The following is a 20219-nucleotide window of genomic DNA, read 5'->3' as shown; positions in this document are numbered from 1 at the left end:
TTTTTCAAAGGCATAGCAGGTGAAATTTGAGTCTGTGTGTTCATGAAATATCCATTAACATTATTTGGTTTCCTGTTCTTTATGGAAATATGGGAATTTTACTGCATAAAGGGAAGCATAAGCTGAAAATGACATGATCAGTCCTCTGGAAGGAGGTGCCATTCCATAATAGATACCCCGCCCACTACTAAGAGAGAAAGAAATGTTGGGCTGCTACTGAAAACACTATCTTAATTCATTTCATATATTCACTTGTTCAACAAATCCTACAAGCAGTTACTATGCACCTTTTACTAAGAAGGAAAAAACTAACCTGATTGGAGAAAAGAAAGATAATAAATGAAGTAGAGAAAAACAAACCCCAGTCATATCTTCTCAGATTCCTAAGAAAGAGAGCCCAGCTATCATGTTGAAAGAAGGAGAACACAAAATAATGCCTAAAGCTGATAGATTTTAATCCAGATTAGGTTTTATTTGTTTTATTATTAATATGTGGTGATATCAAGGCAAGTAAATAAACTTCTTATTGCTCAAGGGTTCCTTAAATGAAATAAACCGTCAGGAAAAACATGCTGTGAGTCAGCATTTGACACATTGAAAATCTGAGCCCTAAGTTATATGAAATAAACAGGCAAAAGCACCAATAACAATTTGTATCATTTTAGTAAAGAAAACAATTGAATTTAGCCTCAGAGGACTTGATTGAGATCCACTCAAGGAAGCTGGGCTACTCTCTGTCACCATCTCTATGTATCCGTCATCTATAGGGAGGTTTGGTTCATTTAGCCCAGATCCTCAATCCAGCTGAATTCGTTTCACATGTCACCAAGGGAAAGCGTGTCTATGCTTTTGCTAGAAAAGGCAGTTTATACATTTCAAGACAAGGCAAGATTCATTTGAAGACTGTTTTTCTTCCCAAGCACGACTGAGCTCACCCTCTGTGCCAGTCACTGTGCACATCCGCAAGTCCCAGGGACTTACGACTCTGTGGGACAGTGGAGCACTTACATAGATTATTTAAATGTAACGTTACAAGGGTGAGGACAGGATAATGTGCAAAATGTTTTATAAATGCTAATGTTGAGTGGAAATACATAATGAAGGATGGTAGTTAGTCATTTTTCTGAACTCTGGTTCTTATGGTCAATTTTAGTTCTAATGGCATCTAATGTTTACACACTATTGCTGTTCCTGATGGTCAGATTTATACCAGTGCTTTATTTCTCACACAGGGTAAGAATTTCTAAGGGGAGATTTGGATTTTCCATGCTGAGGTGAAATGTTCATCAGTAAATGACTTCTACTTCCCATGACAATAATTGCAGCCATCAGTGTTGGGCTATGAGCTGCACTGGTTGAACTGTTACCAGCTGTCTGTGTGACAATGGACAATTCTGGCAATCCCTTAAGACCATGGTTTGAAAATGCTATATGAATATGAATAAAGCAATACAGAAGCACGTTACAGATTTCTTATGCTTTGATTCTACAATGATGTGAGCGCTTATACTGTGCCAATATTTAGTGAGTGATTTTTTTACACATAAAAAGAAGAGCTCCAGATATTTTCTCAGTGAAGTTGTTTGCCTGGCAATTTTGTCTTATCATATACCTTCTGTTTATAGTTATCTTCTGTCTTGTACCCAAGACAGAGCTGATTTTAGGCTAAAGCTATGTGTATGCCATCTGAAATATTTTCAGATATATTAGGGGCAAGACATGATTTAAGAGTAAAATATTAGCCACCATAGTAATACGGATCTGATTTCATGCACTCATGAAAAAGGAATGTGCCAAAATATATTTCAGCACACAAGCTGCATTTAAAGTGACCACAGTGTCATTATAGAAATAGTCTTCATATGCCAGCCCTGTATGGAACATTATGTCCAGGACAGTGCTGGTTACTGTGTCACTTATTTTTTTCCCCCTCAAATGAATGAGTAAATTCAGTGTTTATGAAAGAGGAGTTGGCAGGAGGGTGAAGACCTGTGTTTATCCTTAGGTGGTGGTTTTAGCTCACACAACCCAAATTTTCACTACCAGCTCTGCTCTGGGATCTCAGAACAAACTGACGCCAATGACAAATGCCAGGGAGGGGTGACCTGGTGTGAGTCTGACAGAGGCCGTGTGTGAAAGAGATATATGATAGATAGCATAACTGTTTTTTGAAAAAATTTTTTCTGGTATATAATTTACTTAACACGAATCCCCTTTTCATTAGCCTTCAAGGCGTCAGGTTAAATAAGGCAACTTTTGGATATTATTGCAGCATGACAAACTGGAAAAAATGAAATGCCTTCAAAACTGTGATGAAATTCAGTACGATTTGAAAGTTAACAAGGTTTTGGCTTTCAAGGTTCCGAAGTTATGTGAACTCCTGCTCAGTTTTACTAATCCACAAGATGGAAGCTCAAGCTCCACTTTTCAAATTTGAGGTTAAAAATAAGTTTTATGATTTTTTTCCTACACTATAATAATATCACCTGAAACTACTTGCTCTATCTGCACATTAAATGGCCAATTTTAAGTGGCTCAAAATGCTATAGGAAAATAACAATATCCTCAGGCATTGCAACCGCAAACTCACCCTATAGTTAAATCAAAATGAAGGTAGAACACATGTGCTAATTTGTGGGGTCAAGTAGGTTTCTTTCATCAAAGTCTTATGTACTTACTGGGAACAGGACAATGGGCACAGTTAGTGTTACTGCCACAAGGACTGCCAGGCGAACCATGAGGAGAGGGATGTCGAATGTATACACTTTGCTGTAGGCATGAAGTAATTCATCTTCAGCTTCTCCTACAACAGGAAGAAGAGAATGAGCCCGCTTGGTGTTGTCAAATCAGCTCGGGTCACTTATGGCAACATTTTATAGAGAGAACACAAAACAGAGGAAAAGACCTAGGTCTGGGAATCCAGGCACCTCTGGTCTTGCCTCTGAGCTCATTAGCTATGCAAACTTCATTCAAATAAACAAAGAGGTCCTGAAGCTTATAAAGTTGCAGAAGCTAAAATACAAAATAAAGAGCCTCTCAAGCTCATTTACATTGTGATAAATCTATCTCTGCTGTACAGAGGCAATTACAAATCAGACAGTGACCAAGGTGTTCTTGTTGAAGGGGATGAGAGGCCCAAGCCCCATATCTTGTCTTTCCCAGCCTACCACCTCCCTTGCCCCTACCTGTGCAGCCACTCCTGATGCAGTTTACAAACCCAGTGTGTAAACTCTAGGATGAATGATTGCTACCATTTTTTCAAGCTCAACAACTATGACACCATCACCACACTAAAACAGATATTTTTGGGCTTTTTCAAGTTTTTGCTTGTCTTATGAAACTCATTAAAATAAGTATAAGTAACATGCAGGGATAAATTAGTATAATCTTTACAGGGTCTCCCAGTGGATACTACTCTAAGATGAAGATGCTGCCCTACTTGAAAACACATTCATTCAGGATTCCAAACACAAATAACAAGGAAATATTTATGGAATCAAATGTAGTTGGATTTCCACCTCAAGATCAGACAAAAAGGAGTGAAAATACCTTCAGTAGTATTGACCTTGACATTCATTATTTCACAACCAGCAAAAAGTTAATGCCCAATCTAAAGCACATGTTTGGTTAATAGTCAAATATTAGTCAAACAGAAAGAAAACCTAAGCAAATGGTGGCCTACTCCTGAATCTTTCCTCCACAATTTGTCATACCTTCAATTCAATTTACCAAGTCAGTAAGAAAAAAAAATTAAGTTAAAAACCTTAAAATGAGGCTTATACAAAAATATATTTATATTGATACACTGATTCATGTAAACATATGCTACCAGGTCAATATGTGATTCCAAGAAATCTGTTTATGTGGCTACACTTCATGGAAGGAGTACAATCCTATTCCCTTTGTGAACTTTTAAGATGCCAGAGAGGAAATGTTGCAGGCATAATCTAATGTGGCCACAGTCACTTATTTTTTGGTAGTGCATTCTCAGATTGAAGGAAATTCTGTCATGTCCTCTTTCTTAGGAAATCATTTGGTATAACAAAATAGAACGGGATGTGTCAAAAATTTTACCTAAAGTCCCAGGCTCCCAGATTTGATTTGACTGGTAAATAGGAGGCAAGTTGAAACTTGAGGACCTGGCAGTTTCCCTGCCATTTGCTTGGCAGTTAATAATTCCATCAAAGGAGCTTTATCACATGCAAGCGGATTCATTCTCATCACTTCTAGCCTGAGTTGGACTATGGAGTCTAGCCAAAGAAATATCATATATCCCTAAAGGAAAATAATTTCATTTGAGGGATATTTTTTATAAAATATGTGTGAATTCACAAATTGTTGTAACTTGTTAGCCAGGCTGAATCAGGCCCCATTTCCTCAGGTCAAGTGACAAAGCTAAAATAGTATATTAATTGAATATGTGTCATCTATAGATCATGCTTATAGAAGGGAATTTAAAAAATCATACCTACCCTGGTCAAGAATCAGCCTAACAAGGATTTGCACATAGAGAATGACTTTCACAGAGTGACCTACCATAGAAGGTTAGGTAACCAAAGAGGGCAGCAAGCAGGTACATGACAAGCATCCCCGTGATGGAAATATTTGACACTGTTTGCATTTTTCTCTGGGACCGACTGGAAAAATAAAGAACACCAAGCTTTGTTTTTTAGACTTACAAAAAAAAATCACTTTTCAAAATTAAAATAGTAAATAAAAAAGTGTATCTGTATTGTTCATTGTGAAGACATATTTCTAGTACATAAACTTATAGCTGATTTAAATTTGTCTTAGAGAGTTAATGAGGATTCTTTTCCATTTTTCTTAAACACTACTCCTTCAGTCTTAAAATCAATCATTTCCCTAGAAGAGGAACAGTCTATTTCATGTCGGTCAGTAAGCCTGCCCACTGAATAAGAATATAATTAACATAAAGATCAAACAGGCTTCTAACATAGAAAGTTATTGCATTTCATAATGAGATGACTATAGATGAGGAAAAGAACCTACGAGAGTCAGCAAAGTACTACTGCCAAGAGTCCAGACTACTGGGAATCCTGACATTGTTACCTGAAAAGCTTCTGGAAATCATTCTAGAGGGAACCTGACTGCCAAAGATCAATTCTCAGGCTTCTGGAGTAACTGCTACACGTGATTTTCAAAGTAAATCAAAGACATCAAAATACTTGAAAGTGTTCTGAAATTTTTTATGAGGTAAATCAGAATTTATGGGGAAAGTTTTGCTATTTAGTGAGAATGAAGACTGAGGTTACTGATGTCTAGATTAAAGAAGTTGAGAATTATTATATAATACCCTTCCTTAAGGGAAAGAGGAAAACAGCTATAATGAGTTCGTATCCTTTGTTCCCAAGCAAATACCAACAACTTCAAAGGGAAAAGAATGCAAACGAATCACAGACCATCAGCTGGAAGAAACAAGATTTTCTAGCCAGTGACTCTATTGTACAAATAAGACAACAAAGGACAGATATTGGCACATCTCTTGTAATGAATGTGTTCTAGACAAGGCTTAGGTGCTGACTGTAAATGACATCAGTGGCTTATCGAGGCTGCCCCTAACCATAAGTTTTGGTTGTCATGAGTGTTTTCATTTCTAGTCCAGCTGACATCACTTCTTCCCAACAAAATTTAAATTTAAATTCCCAACACCTGCCAAAATTATTACAACCGTCGGCTCCTTGTCCACCTGCCATAAACCCCTCCCCTGAACCATTATGGTGGAGAGAAAGGAGAGAAAGAAGCAGATAAGGTAGTGCTGTAGTGGGCTGATTCCCACCTTTCTGATTAAAGCGTGTTACTGAGGGTGGATGGAGTACATATTTTCTCTGAAGAGGAAGCTATAAACTGTGTTTCCTCTTAAAGAACCTTGAACATATGAGCAGATTTTCAAAGCAAATTAGAATGCTAAAATGATGGCTGCCTTACTCTTTAAGTTCACTGTAGATGGGAAGGACCTCAGGGTGGCATACAAAAGCAAATACTAGGATAGGAATTGCATAGGCCGTCTGAAAAACAAAGACAACACCACGTGTTTAGCATTCCAACATAGATGGTGATCTCAGGCCATCTCAGTTTATTGAATAAAAACTTAGAAAACACATAACCGTACTCATCAGAAGTCTGGACCTCTCACTTACCCGGGAGTTGAATACAAAGTATTTAGGTTGACACTTGTCATCACTATGAGCTTCATACTCTACTCCACTGTCATGAAGAGAGCCCTTGGCCTGATTCTCATCCAGCCCTGCAGGATTGCGGTGGGTGTAATCCATCATGAAGTTCACATCAGAACTCTCAGAGTTGTTGGGTAACATTACTACATGCATTGGAAGCGTGTTGTTGAATGACAGATTTCCAACACTGTGATCCAAAACAGGTAGAGGGCAGGGTATTTGGAATTTCTTGTAAATCACCTAGACTCAGTCATTAAAAAAGAAAAATATCAGCTTTTTGAGAAAAAGCAATGAAATAAGAATCCATATGTGTGGCTTATGGGGTGGGGTGTGAGGGAACTCAGTTAGGCATTCCTTTTAGACTAATGGACAAAGTAAACTCCCTCTAACCTCTGTTCTAAGGGAAGAGTTGGAGCTGTGATTGGCAGCTCTGCCTCTTAGAGTTAACAGGACAATATTTTGCATGAATCCTTCCCACCCTCCTTCGTGCCCTTCCATGAGAAAGATGATCACTTCCTTATTTCTTCAAACTAAAGTGACATGGGCCTTCAAAACCTTTTTTCCTTCTCCTTTACTTCTTTGGGGAAATGCTTTATAAATTTTGGCATGCATGATAGTGCAAGAAATTCCCTCTTTTGTCAGGGGCCTGGAGAGGAGGATTTCTTCTTTAATTCCACTGTCCTTGTCCTGTCTTAATGGGTAGAATGTGTAAGAGAGAATGGCTGATTCATGTGAATATGGCTATAGCATTCTTCTTTCTCTTCTGGGACTCTTCTCTACCGTTCTAAATACCAGATTATTGTCATGTTCCTGCTTGAAGTGTTCCTTTTTACCCAATATATAACCAGTGTGCCTAGACCAAACCATTAGTAGTAGCTTTGATGTTCTACCTCAACTATCTTTAAATTTTAGCTGCTCTTTTTTTGTTCTAAATTAGTCTACAAGAAAATCACTTGTGATACAAGAACTATTTCATATTAGTGAAGTGCTTGAACAAAATGAGGACGCTAATTTAGGCACAGAAAGAATCTCATGCTAACCAACTTACAAAGGTCATGTCATCACATCACTTACCACACTAACAAAAAACACCATGCAGGTAAGAGAAAATCCACTGGTATAGCCAAGATAACCTAGAAGTTAGAAGAAGCATTTTGGAAGCTGAATATGGCATCTACAATTAGCTTACCTATTTAAATGTGAAATAAAAATAAAAATATTTCCAGTTAGAAAATATCTTTACCTAAATTTTTAAGGAGTGAAAGTGGAAGAATAATTCCAACAGATACAAATATGATGAGGTAGTTGCCATTGAGGTACCATTCTCTAGAAGAGAGAGACAAGGATTTAGAATCAGAAAAGACCAAGTAGAATGAGTCACTTGATGTCACAGAGGGAACATAAGACATACCCAGTATTTTCTTCAAGTCCCATGAATGCTCTGATTACTTCAGGTAGTTCATATTTAATGATAAAGAGGTAGCTTGACATTGCTAAAATGGAAAATGTGACAGCTTAGATGGTGTGGATAGCACTGAAGTCACATGCAAGCAAGTTATGACATTTGGGATAAGTAAGATGAACATCTAATACCCCAAATGGAAAAAATACTCACTGTGTATTTGGCACTGCTTCCAAGTTCTCTTCCAAGATAGACATTTGACCCTCTAGCTTTTGCAGGTGGACCTTTGTTAACAGTATCAGGGCTGATTCTGTGTTAAAGCCAGCTCCAAAGTTTACAGTGAAGCTGCAGTTTTAAGGTTCTGCCCTCAATAGTTATAAATCATCATAGCCCACACTCAGTGTGCCTGTGTTAGTGTCTATAACTTGGGCAGTAGTCTGGCAACAAAAGGCATGGCCAGCTGAGAGATGGCAGAATCAAAGGGCAGATCTGCAGAGTCAATACATCCCCTCTGTTTTTCTGCAGATGGGCACGTATCTAGTCCTCTGGGATCTGTCTGAGGAGCACACAGTCTCAGACCACTTATTGTCGGAACCAAAGTCTTCCCGGATTGATAAAAGAATACAAGAGATGACAGCTTCTCTCCATCTTTGTCAAAGAAGTTCCCCACCCCCACTTCATCTTACTCTCCTTTTGGCCAACTAAGGAATTATATAAAGTGGCAAAATTTCATGAACATCTAGGTCAGTGATATATGAGTCATTATCTACTCTTGTGAAAGATTTTTTGATGAAATCTACAAGCCCTCTCCGTGAAAAAATGAATATGTATTCATATGCATAACATTACAATTTTGCTGCATCATGCCTTTTTCAAGCCCATCCATTTGGTGAAGGATAACGCTAATTTGTTGACACATGGCCAAAAGATTCGGTTAAAAACAGAACTCACAAATTTGAGATGAAAACTTTAAGTGTGTCCTACATCCTTTCAGTGAATTTTCCTTTCAGTGAATTTTTGCTAACAGGCACTTTAAAACACATACTTAAATTTTAAATTAAACTACTGAGTTTAAAAATATTTTCTTCATTTCAAATGAAAGTAACAGTGGTGATAATAATTCCCCACATTGTTTAGTCCTGCACATTACTTCATTTGATCATCTGAAAAACCCTGTAAGATGACAAGATATATGTTGTTATTCTCATTCCACCGATGGAGATATAAAAAGTCCAAGATGTTAAGTTGACATGTCCACAAAAACACAGCTTGAAAAGGACGGACTACATCTAAAACAGAAGGGCTAGTGCTTCTTCTCTACTGTCAAAGTGAAACGATTTTTACAATAGCAGATGTATCTTCTCTACACATCTGGTTAATCTTTGCAAAGACCTTGGCTAAAGCTAAATCTTACAGAGTGTGAACACAGGAGATATTTCTGATTAGCTGACTTGGTATGGTACCATGCAATGTTAGAGCTATTAATTGCTGATTTTCAGTGATGTCAGTGATGTTAATGTGTTTGATCTTCAAAAATTCAGAATAATCCAGACATTAATCTGTTAATGTGAAAACATCTGCAGTAAATGTTAATTTTTTAGGGGATTGAGAAAATTAAATGTTCTAAATGTAGAGTTGTTAAATACAGAAATATGAGAGATTTCTCTTATGCCAAATATCAACTAATCAAATAAAGTAACCAAAGTGAGGGCATTTTTTTCTGGGGTGATGTTATGACATTTCATCTTACTCCCTTAAAGTCACACCTCTTACTTGTGTGCGGCTTGACCCAGAGACTGCTTTAGAGTTTATTCCATTATTTAGAAGCATAGTAGTGGCTATACTTTGAACCACAGTTGATGCTGCTGCCACTTAGCTTGTTGAGTTCAGGGTTAATTATGCTTATACCTGGTTATTGTTAAATTAGACCAACTAAAAGGCAATCCTATGAAAAGGTTGATACTTTAAACCTTAATAAGTCTGACAGTTTGAAACAAATGTAAAGTGGTCTATTTGTTGGGATTTGGGGGGCTAATATGCATATGGCTCCAAACCAGTAAAATGAGACCATTCTGATATTACTGTCAAATTCTACCCAAGATTGTAGTCTTAACATATAAAAAAATTTCTTTAAGCACAAATCATTAAGATATGGCTGAATTTTATGTATCTGCTTACCAACTATCCATTATCAGGGCTAGTATAGCTAGATTACTAAAGAAATTTCTGCATTCCAGAAATCCTCGATAACTCCAGTGAATTTATTTATTAAAATGGGTTGCCTGTTTGCAAGATCTCTGTGCAAGTTTATTTATTGTAGTATTTTTATAACAGTGAAAAATTAGAAACAATCGAACTGTACCTCAATAAGGATACTGTAAACCAATTATGGCACATTTGTATAATGAAAACCTCAAAAATCATTAAAAAGAATAACATGCAAATATATTCAAGGCATATTATTAAATTTAAAAAGAAAGCTGAAAATCGGTATCATAAGATGATCCAATACTAACAATACTCAATGTATTTGTTGAATTAGGCATAAGGGAAAACCTATGAGTAGTTATTTCTGAGGGTGACTGACACAAATTTTTCTTGGTAATTTATATATTTGCATAGTGTTTTAGTTTTTCACAATCATCATATATTTGTTTTATAATTTTTTAAAATGCCTATTTAAAAACTTATTCAGGCAACTCCAGAGACATGGATATGGAAGCAGAGAACCAGGGAGGAGAGAAGCATATACAGAACACTTATTATGTGCCATATGTTACCTTATTTCATCCTCACAATGGCCTTTGTAAGGTAATTTTATACATGAAAAAATTAGACAAAGGAGTAAAGTGATCTTCCCAAGGTCACAGATAGTGACAGAAATAGACTCAAATTCAGGTCCATCAGACTCCAAAAGCTTATTCTCTACTCAAGTGTTTTAAATATCCTTTAGAAAATAGTTACATATCAGATACGTACAAACAGGACCACGAGAGCCCAGAGGAACTAGTATTTAACAGTCTAGAGAAGCAATAGGCCAGGTGAGCAAAGTGAGAGAAAAAATGTGTGTGTGTGTGTGTGTGTTAGGGTTGGAGGACTTCGAGAGACATTCAAGGGGAGAAAATAGCCTGTGAAAAGAAGGCATGGATGATTTTTAAAAATATTAAAATTGTACTGTTAGGGGACTAAATATAATTTGTTATGGTTTGACACAGGACATGTAGGGTATAGATGATGGATAAATTGATAGAGATAGATAGATAGATAGATAGATAGATAGATAGATAGATAGATAGATAGATAATAGATGATTGATAGATAGATGATAGATAGATAGATAGATAGATAGATAGATAGATAGATAGATAGATAGATAGATAGATAGATATGGGCATTGCTAGGAAAGGTTTAGAAAGATAAGCAGAAGAACTAGACGAAAATCCTGTGTCAGTCCAATGAATTTAAGTTTTACCTTGAAAAGAATGAGGGCATGCTGAAGAATTTTATGCACGACAAAAGTAGAAACAGACTTAAATTTGAGAAAGTTTATCTGGAGAACAAATTAGTTTATCTGGGAGCAGGGAAAACTCAAGCCAGGAAGACCAGTTAGAAGACTACTGCAATAGTCTGAGCTAAAAATGGTGATCATCTGTGGTCATGCGGATGGACAGAGAGGAGAGATTCAAGAGATAAGTAAGAGATCAAATGAACAGAATTTGGCATTTGATTGGACATGCAGAGTTGGGGAAAAGGAAAGGTTTACGCTAACATCCAGATGTCTGTCCTCAGAAACTGGATGACTGCTGGTGGTATTCACTGAGAAAAGAAAGATCAGAGAAATAGAACAGCAGGTTTAGGGACTGGGTAGGAGGAGAGGGAGTAAGTGTCACTATGTGGGGAGATGGTTGGGACCATGTGCCAGGAAGCAGCCAGCGGGACATCTGAAATATGGGTCTGGATACCTTCTGAGGGCCAAAGACATAACAGTATGAAGCTGGTGGGCAAACACACCAATGAGAGAACACTGTTAAAAATATATATATTTCTAGGTCCTACACTGGCAATGATAATTCAGTGGGAATTATAATAATCCATAGACTCAACAAACCCGGGTTTCTAGTGCATCTGATGCCTCGCCAGACTTTTGCCTTGGTAAACTTCTAGAGACCGTCTAGTGGGTTGGCTCAGTGCAGGCTGCGTTTCAAGGACCACAGCGTTTGGCTGTGTTCCCCCAGACACCCACTTTTCAGTTTTGTAAAATGAACTCAATCACGTATAGAAAACATCAACCGTTTTGGTAATGACAGAAATAAGCACAAATTCTTCAGTTTTTAAGAGCAATAATTCATGTTGTAACAACATTAAAAATCAAGACAGCTTTTATTTTGTATTTTAATTCTAGAATTCAATTGGCAGGGTTTTATATGTTATTTCATTCTTAGATATTGCTGTTTTTAATTAAAGAGGGACACAAATCTATTTAAGAAACTATAGTTTTAAAATTTAAGAACTATAAGTAGCAATTTTTCTGTATCTGAAGTGCCTGTTCATTGCTGTAAGTTTTCTTATTTATTGAACATGCTATAGAAAGTTTGCATGATCCATTGAAAAGTATATCCCCTACCTCCAATGTTCTGCATTGTAATGGAAACAAAAGCTCCAATTTTTCCTGGCCATCCAAATGCCTTTTCTCCTAATTTTTCATAAATCAAAGACCCTACAATCAAAGATAAAATAGTTTTGTTAAAAAGAATGTTTTAATGAGTAAAATATTTTGTCATATAATTCCACACTGGAGTCTCAAACATGTAAATAAACATCATATAGAAATTATAAGCCCAAAAGTTGCAACCTCAAAAACCAATAAGCAGTATATCAAAATGTTCTCCAAACAAGAATCAATGGCTTTATTTATTTTAACTGCATGTAGCAAATCAAAACAGTTACTTCTATCATATGTCAGAAATTTCTTTTTTTCTATTTGTCTTGAACCTGATTCAGTTGACTTTCCCTCCTGCCTCTCACTTGCCCAAACAACTAAAAGCACTGAGAGATCATGTCACTGGGCTCAGAAGAAAATGAAATGTGAAACTGACTACAATCATCCTAAGGTTATGAAGCAACAGACTGAAATACTCTTTTATGAGAATTAAAATAGAATGTGTTGAACTTAAGTGGTAGCATACCTCCTTCCTTTGCTGTTTTTAATAAAAGATGAACTGAATACAATGATAATATTGCCACAGCAAGCAGCATGATTCTGTAAAGGGAAGAGAGAGTAGGTAATAAAGTTTCTATAATAAATAAAATGTAATTTTGTTAGATGTTACAATAAAGGATCACATTCATCTTTTCAATCATAGACTTTCCAAAAGTATGTGGATTTGGGGGAGGCTGAGAAATTCTTTTCAGAACTCTGCACATACCCTTTAAAGTCATAGAAATAGAATGTGCTATATTTTACATGCCCAAATCTACTCCCTGAAGTCCCTAACTTTTTTAAAAAAATGTTACCCCATTGTAGAATCTGGTTCGTAACCTAGACGCTAAGTGTGTAGCAAAATTAGCAAATGCTACATCTACTTACTCAGCACATGGGAATATGTACATCATATTTGCATGATATTCACATCAGCACTTAGAATTGAAGGGCTATTCAATAGTCTGACTAAACCTTAATCTGAAATCTAGGAATCCAAAAGCCAAAGCATGTAGTCTGAGCTGCATTACTGCTGATCCTGTGCATTAGATAACAAAGTACTTTGTAAGCTAGAGGGGCAGGCAGTTGCATATATAATAGAGAAAGCAGAGAAAGCTAAGGATGGGGCAGGAAAATTTCTTTTTTTTTTTCTTTCTTTTTTTCTTTCAGAGTCACTTCTGGTGTCAGGACCCCCACATGCATGTATGGTTTCTTTATGCTTATACTGATTGGTATTTTTCCAAATCTAAGATTTGAAGCGCAAAAATAAGAATGTTGATAGAAGCATCTACATAATAAATGGAGAAGCAATGCTAACTTTTACCTCGAATTCAGAAAAAAACTTTATCTTTATTTTTAAAAAATACACTTTCCCCACAATTGATCTAATCCTTTGGTAGTTCCCAATGAAATCAATAGTACAAATGTACATTTGGACCATGAATTATAAATTTTATAACCCCTGTAGCTATATTATGCTCTTATTTTCCATAAAGTATGTCTGCCAGAACTAACCAATGACTTATTCCTATAATTTTCCATATGCCTTATGAACTTAACTCTTTTTAAGGAATAATGTAATTCAGATTATATAATTTTGTTCCCTGGAAAAATAATGTGCATTCCCTGCATTCTAAACATGTACTTTCTCTGACAGAAAATACTAAGAGTAAAACCAGTAAAATGCTGTGTCACTTGCTATAAATTAAGAGAGAAAGCTTAACCCAGTCTGTGCTACTTAGACACACAAAACACACCCCATCATGTTTAGTGATTTAATTGTTCTGACCAAATTAATCTGCTAAAAAATAAGGTCCTCATTTTAAAAAGTGGAATATTCTTCTCTCATGAAGATGATCTATGACTGTAGGATTGGGTGAAGTTTTTCCTATTTCTATTCATCAGTGATCTATAACTTCCTAATTCATTTTAATGTTATTATATAATTAATAAGGAAAGGCAGCTTTTTTGTCTTAGAAGTGGTGCACACTACAAAAGCATACAAATATATGACTATATATATAGCTATTAAAATTCAGATCATTAAAATCCTAGTTTATTTCAAAACATGGCTTACATAAAAGTAAAGTTGATATAAAAACCCATTCAGCTAAAGAATATAATACATAAAACAGTTCAATCAAAGCACTAACACAATATAAATATTTATAGTCCTCATCCTTAGCCCTCAAATAGCTGTATGATTACTAATCATACATGATATTCAGAACATAAACAGCACATATTTATGATATAAATGTTGCATTCTTAGACAGTTATTTAACTCCCTAGCATTGCATTTGGGATTAGGATCTGTGTCCACAGTGGTGCCTAACATCAGACTTTATTCTTGTGAAGAATTCCACTGCTGCCAACTATATCTTGGAAAATACCAGGCTGTACATGATGCACATAAACGACTGTTGTTGTCTGTCATAGTGCAGTATCCACCCAACAGGTCAACTACCAGATGCCGCTATCCTTAGGCAGCATTTGGACAAGTTGGGTGAAAGTGCATAGGTTTAGGAATAAGGTTTGGTCACTCAACAAATATTTCCTGTACCAGGCACTGCTCTACTCACCAAGGTAGAGACATTGGTGAGTAAAAACAGGCATGGGCTCGACTTTCTAGAGCTTAGAAAGAGAGACAGATATTAACCAAATGATTCAGACAAATGGCACTAAAACATTAAAACTGTGGTGAGTTTATGATAAGGTGATTTGCCCCAGTCATGGAGATCAGGGCAGGCAGTGTTCAGGTGAGGCTGAGCTGACATATGAGGAGTTAACTAGATGAAGAAGATAGAGAAGAGCGTTCCAAGACCATGTGCAAAGGTGCAGTGGTGAGAGGGAATGTGGCATCTTCATGGGATGGAGAGAAGGCTATTGTGCCCAGTGTATCTGTCGCACAGGGACACAGGGAATGGGACATAAGGTAGGCCAGGGCAAGCAGGGCCTTAGACTTAGTTGTTTCTTTCCTGAGAATGAGATAAAATTAGATTTGCTTCTGGGAAAGATCTTTTTGGCTGCTAAACACCAAATTATTTCAAGTATCCACTGAACAACAAAATTCTTCTGGGGAGGCTGCTCCAGCACTTTGGTTGGTTGAGCACATACACTTTCTGCCATTGGGTTAGAGATGGTTGGGTGACCAAGTACCATGAGTAGCCTCCTCTGACTTTTTCCTCAGGTTGCGGTTCTATCTAAAAGCCAGAGGAATTCACTAATACTTTCTCAGATCCTTCATGTTCACAAAGATCAAACTTGAGATTGTTAATTGAAAGGGCCACCAGGTATGCATGGACTTCATCACCAAATGTAGACATACACATTCACTTACATAAAAAGTATGATCCCTGTGTTGGCCATGGCATAGGACAAGCCCAGGATCCCACTGCCCATGATGGCATTACTTAGGTTGAATGAAGACATTCCAAAGGAAGTGGTTCCAGGATGCTTGAAGAAGAAGGGATGTATTATAAGCAAACATTTGCCAAAGGGCAAACCTTTAGGGGTTATCCTTATTCTCACATTATATTTTCTGCAGATTACAGTCCAAAATTGAAGACTAAGATAAAATTACAGTGAGTAAAGCCATTATTCAACATCAATAAAAGCATGTAATTTTCAATGGAATGCAGTGCTTGGTTTTACAAAAGCAGAGGCCTTGGTAAAAATACAAATTACAAGGGGAGTCACATAAAGAAGGGAAAACATGTATGATTGCAGATTACCTTTGGGTTAGAATGATTTCCCCCAAAACACATAAATTTCATAAATGATTTATGCAGCCATATGGCGAACAGGAAAAAACAAGCCCTTATTCCAGTAAGGGCCTGAATAAACAGAGAATGTGCTGATCAAGGCTTGGAAAATTTCAGTCACATTGTTTTCCCACAGAGACCTAGGTAGATCAGACACACTCAGTCCCGTTTATTGCCTGAAAACATAGATTCACTTACATGTTCATCACCGTAATCTGCCAGCTTCTTTTTCCCCAAAAATCCATTTGTCAGGAATTTCTGACTTTCAGCATCTTCGTTAGCAAATTGACTGAACACACACACACACACACAAATAAGAAAGTGAAAACATCTAAATATATGCTCTGAATCATATGTATGTTTCAGGTGGTCTAAGTAATCAGAGGAGGGGAAATTAGATGCCCGCATTTATTTTTCTTTTCCTCCTTCACACTAGTGCTCATTCCAGACCAACAACTGAGCTCCATTTACAACTATACTTTGGGATGGAAGAAGGATGTTATGAAGGAAGGAAATATTACTAAAAAAATGTTTATACCACATTTCTTCTTTCTCACATTAGCTATGCAAGAGACTAACTACAACTAATTGTGTTCCCATTTACAGCCCTTCCAAAGCAAGAGTATAGGGTTATGTCAGAGTTTTCTGAACTACTACCACACTATAATCAGATGATTTTATTAATTCAACAAATATTTATTAAATGCCTAGGCACTGTGACCCTTGTCTCGTCTGATGCTCAAAATGTCCCTACAGGCAACTGTGGCTCAGAAAGGTGAAGCAGCAAGCCCATACCCACCCATACCCAGGGGGAGACCCCGTTCTCCCCCGGCATCACGCGGTCCCAGGCAGGGCCCTATAGCTGGTATTTTCCTTTTTTTCTTTTTTGGTACAATCATTTATACATATATCTCTTGTTGGAAAGTAATTCAGTGGTAGCTCTGTGTTGTGTTGGTTGTTTCTGTGTGTGCGTATGTATTTTAATTACTCTCAAAATGTGCACGGATTATTAACAGATAATGAATGAAACCAAGGAAATTATTAAAGCAATTCAATGAATTGGCAGAAGAGTTGGGAGGGAAAGAAAACTTTAATATGTCACTATCCACAGAGCATTGTGATTGTGGTTTCCTTGGACATAGGCTAGAAGCTGTACAACTTGGTCACAGAGCTGTGCTGGTCAGCTCCTGCAGTTACACCCCAGGGCTTTTGAAGCTACGGACCTAGGACCAGCCACATTTCCAAGAGGCTCAATTAATAAGGCCTGCTGCTGCCATTGCATTTTTATATTGCAAAATGTCACAGACTTTTTAGTTGTTTTTATATAAAATGATACACTATGTATGATTTTAAAAGTGCTTTCAAATTGATGGGTTGAAGATTTTGGGACATTTCCTACATGAAAAGAAAGATAAAATAATTAAAGATTGTTTGATTAATATAATCCTAGAGGCCAGGCACAGTGGCTCATGCCTGTAATCCCAGCACTTTGGGAAGCCGAGGCGGGTGGATAACCTGAGGTCAGGAGTTTGAGACCAGCCTGGCCAACGTGGTGAAACTTCATCTCTACTAGAAATACAAAAAGTTAGCCAGGTGTGGTGGCAGGTGCCTGCAATCCCAGCTGCTCAGGAGGCTGAAGCAGGAGAATCGCCTGAACCTGGGAAGTGGAGGTTGCAGTGAGCCAAGATCGCACCATTGCACTCCAGCATGGGCCACAAGAGTGAGACTCTGTCTCAATAAATAAATAAATAAATAAATAAACAAATAAATAAATAAATAAATAAACCTTAGAAATAAGATAGAAAAGAATTATTCTACGAGATCTGTACAAGCTATTTTTTATAATGGAAGCTAATCCTGAAAATAACCTGGAGACAAAAGAGGATGGCGGGGTTACTTTTTGAGAACAGAAAACAGTATGAGATGTCGATAGAAACAGCAGACAAAATCACAAAGTTTTATGTGCTTTTCTAGAACTCAAGGCATAAATAGCTCTGAGTACACGATTAAGAATATTTCCTGGCCTTCTCCCCATATTTCTCATAGAAAGCACAATGCCCTCAGTTGTTGCCTCCTTCCATTTCCATACACCCCCCCCCACCACTCTTTTGTGGTTTACATTAATGGTCTGTAATTAATGTACCTGCTATGTGAAGACTGGTACCTAATGTTCACAGTTGGAGACTGAGATGACAGGATAAAATGAAGCCTAAAATGGGCCTGAGGACTATAAAAACAAAAGTACCACTTAGAATTTAAACTCTGGAATGTCCAACACTCTATTCTTTATTTTAATCGATAAACTAAAATCTGTATTCCATGAGTAGTTTTTAAAATTGAGAATTTGAAGGTAAACAGATTTTCTTTCTTTGAGCCATTTGCATGTTCTTATTTCAGCATGAGATGAGTTGTAGTCACTAAACATGCCAAGATTGTATAAAATAGATGAGAAATGTCCCCAGTATGTTAAATGTTTTGATACCAAATCCAGCATGTATTGAAAACGCAAGTATAATGATCACAAATAAATACATTATGTTGAATTTCTCAAAAATTTCCATTTAAGGGTTCAATCCAAACCACACATAGATAAAACCCATCTCTTTAAACTGATTTTTAAAACTGCAAAATGATGACCTATGTTTAAGCTAGGAGATAAAAGGTAAGTCACTGTGAGTGGTTCGGAACACACTGCATGAAGCTTAACAAAAGCATTCATGCTCTTTCCATTCTGGCTTTTGAGGATCAAGTGGAATGACACTATGACAGTTCTTAGAAGGGTGTCCCCTTCAGCTCTGTCAACCTCGGCAGAGCTCATATTTGTGTACATCCCTCTCAGAAACAAGCATCCTCAGGTTTGAATCAATTTATTGAGGGTAATGCAGTGAAGGAGAAGTAATAAAAAAGTATTGAATGTCATCTATATTCTGGGCACCCATCTCATCCTTGAAAAGTAGCTGTTGGTTTGCCATTTTACATTTTCCACTGAAGCTCAAGAGGACAAACAGCTTCTCTAAAGTCAGGCAACTACTTGCAGACTCCAAAGCCCTATCGTCTACCACCCTAGTGTTTCCTCAAGGGTCACCTGATTTAGAAAATGCCATAATTTACATCTCAGTGGCCTCTCTAGTCCAATATCCCTAAAATTCATTGCACTGAGCTACTTGAAGGAAGAACAGTGCTTTCTCCTGATGGATTTTCCTGGGTGTTGTGAATAAAATGAGAAGTCTTTGTTTGAGCATAATATTCTCTATTTCAGACCTAGATTTCATCAAAAATTCTCTTCTGAGCATCTTAAATCATGTACAACTTGATATAACATTTTGTGGGAAATCAATTGACTTATCAAATAACTATTGTGCACTTACTATGCACCAGACAATGTGGCAGGTGGTGGGACCACAGAGGCCATTAACCTGTAGTAGTGATGTAATTAACATCTGCACAAGGAGAGGGGTACACGAAGGAGGGGCAGTCACTTCTACATCGGGGAGTAGAGTAATTTGGAAAAGGCTGCATAGGAGACCTAACGTTGAGCTGATTCTTGAAGGATGAGAGACGTCAACACGGAGAAAGGGGGAGCAGTTGACTGATTCCAGGCAGTTGGAGCAGAATGAGTGAAGGCAACAAGTAAAAACAGGACAGGAGCAACAGGTCAAGAACAGATCACAAAGGACCTTACGTGCCCAGCAGTGTGTAATCTACTTTCTCTTATTGCTATTGGAGAGGTGCAGAAGGGCTTTATCTAAGGATGAAAATTGATTCAATTTGCAATTGTAAGAGATTACTGTTGCAGGAGTGTAGAGGGCTGGACAGAGGAAAGCAAAATGTAAGACAAATCAGGACTCTCCCTATCTCGCATTTAATGCAGGCCTAAGGTAAGACCACAGCAGAATGGGTACAGAAAAGTGAGTGTATTTGAAGCATTAATAAGGTCAAACCAACTGGATATGACTGACCATTGGCAATGTGGGTCAAAGTTTACACCTAGGGGCTTTTGAGTGAGTTGCTAGATGATAGCAGTGATTTTCACTAGGATGGGGATTACTAGAGGAGGAGCTGGTTTTGAAGGGAAAGATAGGAGTTCAATAGTAGACATTACAGATTTAACTTTATAAATGAGGCAATTCAGACACAGTAGTGGTCCAGTAGAGATGTGT

At 37.2% G+C, this 20219-nt stretch overlaps 1 protein-coding gene across 2 annotated transcripts in view; it reads right to left on the bottom strand.

The window, feature by feature from the left end:
• Positions 1-20219, bottom strand: part of SLC38A4 (solute carrier family 38 member 4) — a 39352-nt gene that overhangs the window by 7895 nt on the left and 11238 nt on the right. For both annotated transcript variants that reach the window (XM_010375010.2, XM_010375012.2), the window contains exons 3-13: positions 16258-16348; positions 15636-15751; positions 12783-12856; positions 12221-12313; positions 7606-7687; positions 7438-7520; positions 7269-7327; positions 6159-6434; positions 5947-6026; positions 4537-4637; positions 2679-2803 (exon numbers count right to left, since the gene is read on the bottom strand). In XM_010375010.2, the coding sequence (XP_010373312.1) occupies positions 2679-2803; positions 4537-4637; positions 5947-6026; positions 6159-6434; positions 7269-7327; positions 7438-7520; positions 7606-7687; positions 12221-12313; positions 12783-12856; positions 15636-15751; positions 16258-16348 (1180 nt within the window). The remainder of the gene's footprint in view (positions 1-2678; positions 2804-4536; positions 4638-5946; positions 6027-6158; positions 6435-7268; positions 7328-7437; positions 7521-7605; positions 7688-12220; positions 12314-12782; positions 12857-15635; positions 15752-16257; positions 16349-20219) is intronic.

This window comes from Rhinopithecus roxellana, chromosome 10 (genome assembly GCF_007565055.1).
Source record: "Rhinopithecus roxellana isolate Shanxi Qingling chromosome 10, ASM756505v1, whole genome shotgun sequence".
Lineage (NCBI taxonomy): Eukaryota > Metazoa > Chordata > Mammalia > Primates > Cercopithecidae > Rhinopithecus > Rhinopithecus roxellana.
Note: the sequence above shows the minus strand (reverse complement) of the source record. Positions and strands in the feature narration are given on the sequence as shown.